General features: G+C 40.8%; 1 protein-coding gene across 1 annotated transcript; it reads right to left on the reverse strand.

Annotated features, from left to right (window-relative positions):
- Nucleotides 1–1,456: 1,456 nt before the first annotated feature.
- LOC114279852 (putative receptor protein kinase ZmPK1) lies at nucleotides 1,457–4,323 on the reverse strand. The gene has a single exon (XM_028222144.2). It carries the CDS (start codon nucleotides 4,038–4,040, stop codon nucleotides 1,641–1,643), a length of 2,400 nt encoding a protein of 799 aa, XP_028077945.1. The 5' UTR covers nucleotides 4,041–4,323; the 3' UTR covers nucleotides 1,457–1,640.
- Between the last annotated feature and the right edge of the window lie 5,695 nt (nucleotides 4,324–10,018).

Below are 10,018 nucleotides of genomic sequence, written 5' to 3' on the forward strand. Positions count from 1 at the left end.
ATTGAATATGACGATGTTTAAATACTTAGTATTTGTATGATTTTTTGGGAGGAGAAAATTGATGTACTCCATTGTTTGATTATATGTTTAAATACATTGCATATGTATGAATGATTGTTTGGTAGAAGAAAGGGGATGGACTTCATTATTTGGGAGGAGAAAGGGGATGGACTCCATTATAATTAAGTTGGCCGGAGTATCGTGAGTGAAAGTCCCGAAATTATACATGGGTGCTGATCCCGCGGACGAAATATCCATAAAATGACAGTTTGAAGTGTTTATATGTTGATAATGTGATTATAGAACTAATGAGTCGTAGTCACATTTGGGTTATTGAGATATGATGAAATTGCTCATGTAATGAAATGACTCGAATAGAAATGGATTAAGAATTGGATTTGGTATCTTATGACTATATAAAAATATATATGTTTTATCACTGGCATTGTTTATGTATATTGTACTTAAATCTTTTTTAAACCTCGTATATTGTGTTAGATTATTCCTATTGGACCGTGGTTCACCCTATTTGGAAAAAACAATTTCAAGTAATGATGGCATGCCTCCGCCAAGACAATAGCATTGGAGGGATTTTTGGGAAGCAAAAGCTTCTTTGTTTCATATCACTTTTTGTATAGCCTAGTGCTTTAATTGTACGAGTTAATCTTATTTTGTTGTAACTAAGTCAAGACTTGGAAAGGTATAAGCCTATAGGGCATTTTACTGTACTAAACTCTTTTGTATAAGTGATTACATGAAGTAAAAGGATTATTTACTCTGATGTATGCAGTTATTAATAAATGTTTTGGATTGTATTTATTATATTATTTTGGGAGCGTTACAACACCTAATCAAATAAATATAATTTTTCAAAACAAAAATGATTAATTTGTTCATAAGAAATTCTTAGAACTAAATGAATCAACATTCCACTATATGGGATTTATGAATAAATTTTCCTTTACAAAACTACATAAAAATTGTCATTATATTAAATTTAATTTAATTATTTTTATAAAATGAGAACAAAATTATCTTTTCACTTTCAAAATTTGTAATCTCAACTCAACCCCTCATAGAAATACTAATCCAACACACCATGGAGGCTAAACAAACATGACAAGCCTTAGAAGATTATGCATTGCGAACCTTGTGTATGCACCACATGTTATTCGTGGCTTGCATGTTAGTCCAAGCGTTGGGTGGTCGTTTGACCAAGTTTTTTCCATAAAATATCAAGTAAGAATTAGATCTTGTTAACCACCGCCACAAGCGTCTTAGTTAAGAATATAATTTTTATCATTAAAAATATAATCTGACCACTAAAAATATACTCAAAATCTATAAACTTTTGACTTAATGTGACGATTATTTGTTAAATCTTACTAATAAAATAATATCCTTTTTACATGTTTTATTCATTTTTCAACCTTAACGTACACCCTAAAGGCGGTGGTTTGCATTCTCAATAAGAATTTTATAGGCAAGTCTCATCACAAAAGACATAAAAGAATTTGTCAAAATTTTAACTGCAACTAAATTTCCTATTTTACATATAATTTCTACACTGCTTTGTTTTGTGTGCACGGGTCTCATACCATGTTTTGTGCATCACTAGAACAAACAAACTGCCATTGCAACTAATTACTTTCATGGTATTGAAGCATCTCTAAGACCTGGGTCATGCTTGGCCTTGCATCTTTGTCTTCCTCCACACATTTTAATGCCACTGCAACAAGTATTTGCATCTTAGGCACATCATATTTGCCACTTATCGCAGGATCTACAATTTCTTCAATCAAAGACTCCATTGCTGCACCTGTACTCACCTTCTCTCTCACCCATTTAATCAACCTCCTCTGCTCCATCTCACCAGCTGATGTTGGACTCTTTCCAGTCACCATCTCCAACATCACTACTCCGTAGCTATAAACATCGACTTTCGAGGTAATGGGTAAATTAAAAATCCACTCTGGAGCCATGTAACCTCTTGTTCCTCTTATCTTTGAAAAGCTCGAATTATTACCACCACTGCTACTACCGCCACCACCTCTATTCAGTAGTTTGGAAAGTCCGAAATCCGCAACCTTTGGCTGGTAATTGGAGTCCAGCAATATATTTTGAGGCTTTATGTCGCAGTGTAGAACCCATTCCAAGCACTCTTCATGTAAGTAAGCAAGGCCTTTTGCAGTACCCACAGCAATCTGAAACCTCGTGTCCCAATCAAGTGTTTTGGAGTTCAAGTTTTCTGACAAGGACCCGTTCGCCATGTACTCGTAAACCAAAAGCTTGTGCCTTCCCTCGGCACAGTATCCCCAAAGCTCTATCAAGTTCATGTGGTTAAGCCTGCCGATGGTGCTTACCTCCGCTAGGAACTCTGCCTCTCCTTGATTAGCTTCTCTGAGTCGCTTGATTGCCGCCACTCGACAATCTGGCAATACCCCTTTGTACACCACCCCACCACCTCCTCTTCCCACCTCATCACGAAAACCCCTCGTTGCCTGCTTTAGCTCATTATAAGTGAATCTTTTGAATCCGGTCGCAGCAGGTATGTACCCACCACCCATGTCTAGATGGGTTCCATTTCTATTCAAGAAACACCAGACCAGACAAATGGTGATCACCTCAACACATCCAACCGCAGCGGCAAACCAAACCAAGAATGTCAGCAACCCATTTCCGCTCCGTTTTTCATAAACTCTGTCAAGCTGCTGCACCATATTAGCAGTCCCTGAGCAATCTAACTTATTCAAGAAGTCCTTGTTTAAAGGTGTTTGAGGCACTTTCACAAACAGGTCTCCTGCGAGACTCGGAGACCAGTGTCCGTTGCGAAGCACCCATTTGGGATTACAATCATAAACACCACTGCTCTGGTTAAACCTGTGGTGGAACCCTTTGCAATCGCACGAGTCCAAGCACGTCTTCAAGCATCTCCGCAAAGTGTAGTTTAGCAAAATTTGGATGTCATAGCCATAGAAATCAGCATTTGGGACCTTAAAAAAAGTGAAATTCTCCTCACTTTGATTGCAGGAAAGGTTGACTTCAGGTTCGCATCCGCGAGACCAGTCAGTAGGATCTCTGATTCTGAACCCAGGTAAACACGAGCATTCTCGTCCAAACCCAGCACTATATCTACACATACCATTGAGTCCACAAGCACCATGAATTCTACACGCTTTCGACTTGGCTTGCCAGGACACAACCCAATCCACAGTCTCCTCTTTCAAACTATACAATCGAAGATTACCATCAAAATCCAGAACCAATCTTCTCTGAGGCCCTGCACCATAATCAGCAGCTCGAAACTCCAACTTATCCGATGATAGAAAATGACCCAAGAAATCAAACTCCGCAATTCTCGTGTCGTTGTACCTTGATCTTCCATCGTTATCAGCAGATAGCCATGCATCTGGCCAGTAAATGCTAGAAGTCTCGGGACCGTCAAAGACTAGACGGAGGACATTGTCGTCATCGAAGAAGAGCTTGTAGAGGCCGGAGGAGTAGTTAGTCCGGCTTCTGGACGAAACGAGTTGGGTGTGTCTGGTAAGAGGTTGTTGGGGAAGAAGGGTATCGGTGGGTGAGTCGAAGCTCTGCCATAAGAGAACATTGTCTGAAGTGCTGAGAATGAGGTTTCCATTGTCAAGCAAGAGTAGCTGCACTGAAGAGATTGAAGCTGTGTTGGTGGCCCAGAGAATTGACTGGTCTGCGTCGATTAAGATGAGATCGCCATTTTTGAGGAGGGAGAGCTTTGAGAGTCTGCCATTGATGGGTTGGTCTCGGTTGGCTAGCCAAACTAGAGTGTGGTTTCCATGGGAGGAGGGTTTGGTGAACCAGATTGCAAAGCCATAAGCGTTTTCTCCGAGGGGGTAAAAGCCAGAGGAGAAGAGGTTGTTTGGTGAAATCAAAACGTGGGTTGGGTTCTCGACTGAAAGAGATGAACCTTTGCTTAAACTAGAGAAAGTTGCAGAAGAAGATGATGATGAAAATGGAAAGGAAGATAGAACCAAGACATAAAGAAGAAGAAGAAATGAAGTAGCCATGAAAATTATTGTACATGAATAGTTGTTGAGAAAAGTTGGCAATGGGAACAAAACAACATGGCCTTTTAATATTAGCTATCTGGAAGAGTAGATCTAACAAACCACTTTTGATCTTGAGTGAGCTTTCTTGAGTCAATGTGAAACCACTTTTGATCTTGGGTGAGCTTTCTTGAGTCAATGTGAAAACACAGAAATTGTAGACTCTAATCGACAACTAATCAATTATTTGTTTGTTAGAACCATGAAAGTCCCTTGTTTGGGAGAAAAAAAATAATAAATAAATGGAATGGCGTAAATAAGAGATCAACTGAATAAAAAGAGGAATGTTAGGAATATAAAAAAATTTATCAAATGAATGACCAAATATATCACGTGAGCATGGAGTCCACTTTTTTGTGGTCTCACATCATATCAAATGTTTAGTCATTCATTTGATAAAAAATTTAGAGCTTATAATATTTTCTAAGTAAGAATATTCTGTTCAAAAATACAAAGTAAGAATATAAACTAATCCCAAAAGATGATCTCATGTTGAAATTCTAAGGGAGTACGATCCCAATAAAAATAAGATGACTTTGTAATAATTGTGAACGAAGTAGCCGACGTAACGGAAATGAAATATAATAGCAATCGAATTTTCAAGTCTATCTGCGTAAAGCCAAAGTCTGACTTTGGTTGCAATGCATTTGACGCAAGCGACAGATTTTATAAACATGTGGCGGGTACGATTAATCCAATTAATCTTCTTGTCGAGGCACAAGATCCTCTACATCCAAAATTTCAATTTCTTTGTAAATTAAAGCCTTGTTTGAGGATTAAATATTTTAGTTAAAAAGTTAGAAAATCACAATAAATTATCACATGACGTTCTGTTTTTTACATATCTTTTTATAAAAAATCAAAAAAGTTATTAAAATAACATATTGTCAAACGAAGTCTAAATTTCTTAAATATCCTTAACTTGTAATTTATAAGTCGGTTTTCAAGATAAATTTTACCCAAGAGATTTGTATAAATTAAATAAATAAATAAACTGAGTAAGTTCTAATGGTTTGGTTTGTATTATTCACAAGTTTTCAATTCGAATTTTAGGGTATTAAAAGGCTTGGAAGATGCAACAGTAAATCCCCAGGGAAACCTATTATTTCCTCATGCACCACATGTTTGGGCCTATCTTTCATGTCAGTCAAAGTGGTAGGTAGTCCTCTGATCAAGTTTGGTTAGGTAAGTTAACCCTGTTAGTTTTTATAAATTAAAAACTACTTTTTCATTCAAATTTATTAAAGAGATTGTTCGATGATTCTCTTTTTTAAAAAATAAAAAATAGTTGTACCATTTCTGAGTTATAAATGTGTTATTATACATGTGCTAGTATGGTGTTTCCATAACGTATTGCAAGTTTCCAGACTGGCCATTTTTTTCTTAAAAAGGTCAATCTATTAATTTTCATCGACTGTGTCTAAAATAACTTAACTCAAATATTGACATAGTTACAAAATGCAAATAATTATTTTACAACATTACATTTGTAAGATTAGTTTGAGAGAGTGAGAGAAGCTATAGAGTGAGAGAGAGACTCTGAAATGTTTGTATTATGTTGTGTGATTTACAAAGAGATGAAGGCTCTCTTTATAGAGAGAAAAAGGGGCATTGGATACCACCATTATCACCGAAAGCAAACACTATACAATTAATAATATAAAGTTAAAGCTAGTCTATCATAAAGCTATACAAATAATAATGAAGTCTGCTAAAGCTATGCTAAAGCTATTCTAACAGCCCCCCGCAAACTCAAGGAGGGAAAGCATCAACCAAGTTGAGTTTGGAAACAAGATCATTGAAGCGGCCAGGAGGATGAGCCTTAGTGAAGATATCAGCGGGTTGATCGACTGAAGCAATAGGAAGAAGATGAACAGTTCCACAGGTGACATGCTGGCGAATAAAATGACAATCAATCTCAATATGTTTGGTGCGATCATGAAAAACATCATTGTGAGCAATCTGAATGGCACTCTGATTGTCACAGTAGAGAGGCGTAGGAGCAGATGAAGAAACACCCATATCAGCAAGGAGCCAGCGAAGCCAGAGAAGTTCTTGAGTAGTATCCGCAAGAGCTCGGTATTCAGCTTCGGTGCTAGAGCGGGCAGTGAGGGATTGTTTTTTGCTACGCCAAGCAAGAAGAGAATCCCCTAAGAAGAAACAGAAGCCCGTGGTGGAGCGTCGATCCGTAGGATCCCCAGCCCAATCAGCATCAGAAAAGGCACGTAGGTCAAGAGAGGAAGAAGCCGAGAAGTGAAGACCATGGAACATAGTGCCTTTGAGGTAGCGAAGGATACGGAGTAGAGCAGTATAGTGGGGAGTGCGAGGAGCCGACATGTACTGACTGACAATGTGAACAGCATAGGCAATGTCAGGACGAGTGACTGTGAGATAGACAAGACTGCCGACGAGCTGGCGATAAAGAGTAGCATCAGAGAGAAGAGTCCCATCGAGAGGAGTGAGACGAATCTGGGGATCAACCGGAGTAGAGGCAGTTTTGCAATCAGTAAGACCAGCTCGAGCTAGAAGATCGGATGCATATTTGGCCTGGGACAAATAGGAACCAGTAGAATCATGAGAGACTTCAAGGCCTAAGAAGTAGTTAAGAGTACCAAGGTCCTTCATCTCAAACTGTTGGTGGAGAAATTGTTTGAGGTGGAGAATACCAGCTTGATCATCACCAGTGATAATCATATCATCCACATACAGAAGAAGAAGAGTAGTACCATGAGAAGTAGTCCGTATAAAAAGAGCAGAGTCATAGGAGCTAGAGGTGAATCCGAAGTCATGAATGGTAGAACTGAACTTAGCAAACCAAGCACGAGGCGCTTGCTTGAGACCATAGAGAGCACGCTGTAGTTTGCAAACCTGATGAGGTTGAAAAGTGGACCCAGGTGGGGGTTGCATGTAGACCTCTTCAAGAAGATGACCATTGAGGAAAGCATTTTTGACATCCATCTGAAAGAGCCCCCAGTGGCGAGCAGTAGCAACAGCAAGTAAACTGCGAACAGAGGTAAGCCGAGCAACAGGAGAGAATGTCTCCTCATAATCAATGCCATATTCTTGGTTGAAACCCTTGGCAACAAGACGAGCTTTGTAGCGTTCAATAGAGCCATCAGAATGTGTTTTGATTTTGTAAACCCATTTGCAGCCAATCGCAGTCTTGCCAGGAGGAAGATCAACAAGATCCCAAGTATGAGCTTTGTCCAAGGCATGGAGTTCATCAGTCATAGCTTGCTGCCAAAGAGGATTAGTACAAGCCTCACGATAGGAGGTAGGTTCATAAGTAGAGAAGGCAGCAGATCCAACAATATAATCACGAAGATGAATAGGAGGTTGAGTTACCCGGCGGGGTCGACCCGTAGGAGGATCGGTGGGAGGAAGAGTCGGTGGAGAAGGAGGTGTGGCAACCAGAGGTAGACCTTCAGGTAGAGCAGGCTGGACAGGATCAGGGGTGAGCAAGGGCGTCTCGATGGAGGAGGAACCTGTATCAAATTCAGCAGAGAAAAGATCGATGGAAGGATTAGTAAACAGTGCAGTAGTGAAAAGTCCGGGTAAGTGAAAGGAGGATAGCGAGGAAAACATTTGGTGTTCCCAGAAAATGACATAGCGGGAGATACGAAGACGTTTAGAGAGAGGATCCCAACAGCGAAAACCTTTATGTTCAATTCCATACCCAAGAAAGCAACAAAGACGAGAGCAAGGTTCAAGCTTGGTGTGTTCATGGGATTGAAGTAAAACAAAACAAGCAGAGCCAAAAACCCGGAGATTGGCGTAAGGAGGGGGAGTGCCATGCAGACGTTCAAAGGGAGTTTGATTATGGATGACAGGGGTAGGAGCACAGTTGATAGTGTAAACAGCAGTGAGAGCAGCTTCTCCCCAAAAGTTTTCAGGACAGGAAGAAGAGAGAAGGAGAGCGCGAGTAGTGTCAAGAATATGCCTATGTTTCCGTTCAGCGCGGCCATTTTGCTGGGACGTGCCAGCACAGGAACGATGAGGCAGTGTACCATGATGCTGAAGAAAGGAAAGGAAATCTGAATCCCGATATTCCATAGCATTGTCAGAGCGAAAAATTTTGATGGTTTTGGAGAATTGGGTGTGAACCATTTGTGCAAATCGATAATAAATGTGTTTAAGTTCAGACCTATTTTTCATGAGAAAAAGCCAAGTAAACCGGGAAAAATCATCAATAAAAACAACAAAATAGCGGGATCCCCCCATAGTAGTAGTAGGGGAGGGCCCCCAAATATCCGAATGTATAAGATCAAAAGGGGCAAGAGAAACAGAAGTACTCTTATTAAATGATAAAGCAGGTTGTTTGGCAAGTTGACAGGGTATACAATCGAAATTATCGGGAATTACATGACCCAACTGTCCACTAGAAACCAAAGACCTTAAACGAGTAACAGAAATATGCCCTAAGCGACAATGCCAAAGATGAAAGGGAGATAATAAGGAAGTAGATGTAGGAGCAGCAATCTGAGGAGAGGCAGGAACATGAAGGTGAATGAGTTCATAGAGACGTCCACGCTTACGGCCGATCCCAATAGTCTGCCCTGTCTGAGGGTCCTGTACCAAACAATCAGTAGCAGAAAAGGTGACAGTTAGACCAAGTTCACATAATTGACCAATGGAAATAAGGTTTAAGGTAAGAGCAGGGATATGATAAACGTGAGGTAGAGATAAAGAAGAGGTGGAAACAGTACCAACATGACGAACAGACATGAGGGAACCATCAGCGGTATGTATTGAGGGAATATGAGGAGATGAAGATAAGGAAGAAAAGATAGTAGAACTGGAGGTCATATGATTACAACAGGCAGAGTCAAAATACCAAGAAGAGTTACCTGGGATGACAGACAAAGCAGTAGGAGGAGGTGTACCAGATGAGGAGAGAAGTTGTTTGAGCATGGCCTCTACATCCGTTGGAGAAAAGTGAGGGGTAGATGGAGCAGGTGACTCAGAGAACCCTGCAGAGGGGGCAGTGTCAGGGTGATGAGACTGATTCCCGGAAGCAGCAGCAGCAGTGTGATAAGACTGATTCCCGGAAGCAGAAGTAGCAGTGTGATGAGACTGGTTGCCGGAACGATGAAAACTTCCCCGGGAAGAGCCACCGCGAGAGGAGTGGCTATTGGAGGATGAGCGAGATGGATTGCGAAAACAATCCTGTTGCAGATGACCAGGACCAAGTTTGTTGCAGTAGCGGCAGGATCTGACGGGGCAATTGACCAGGAGATGGGTTGAAGGAAGGCCCCGATTCTGACAATAGAGGCAAGCAGTTGTCCGCTGGGTAAATGATGGCCGGGACGGAGGAGTGGCAAGAACAGAGTCCACATGATGAGTTTGAAGAGTACCTAGACGAGTCTCCTCTGATAGCAACTCAAAAATGGCTTGTTCAAGAGTGGGCAAGGGATGGCGATGAAGCAGAGAGGCACGTACGGGCTCAAAAGAGGGGGTAAGAGCCATGAGAAATTGCACCAACCTTTGCTGGTTGCGATGGTTAGTAAATAAAACTGCATCTTCGGGGTCATGCCAGGTTGGTTCTGAAAGAGCAAGCTGATCCCAAACAGAGTATATTTGAGAAAGGAAGTCATTAATGGACTGAGTGGATTCTTGACGCATGCGGTGAAGTTGGTTCTGAAGTTGATATTGATGGGCAAGACCAGTAATCTGGTATCGTTCTTTCAAAAAATCCCAGATGTCTTTCGCAGGAGTAGTTACAGAGTCAAGCTGAAACCGGCCAAATTGAAGACTGATAGAGGTAACAGAGGTATTACGAAACCAGGTAATGATTTGGTAATTCTTACTGTCCCATTCCTCAAGTCGGTCTTCATATGTAGCAGTAAGAACAGGAGTTTCAGTAGTGGCACTGTCTTTGACTGGTTTAGTCACATCCCCGGTGACAATTCGCCAGAGCTTCTTGCCTTTAAGAAAGGAAG

This window comes from Camellia sinensis, chromosome 13 (assembly GCF_055761805.1).
Source record: "Camellia sinensis isolate YWXY chromosome 13, ASM5576180v1, whole genome shotgun sequence".
NCBI lineage: Eukaryota > Viridiplantae > Streptophyta > Magnoliopsida > Ericales > Theaceae > Camellia > Camellia sinensis.

Bases quoted from the DNA above. Each gene is read 5' to 3' on its own strand.
- LOC114279852 (XM_028222144.2), bottom strand. From the start codon at position 4,040: ATGGCTACTTCATTTCTTCTTCTTCTTTATGTCTTGGTTCTATCTTCC.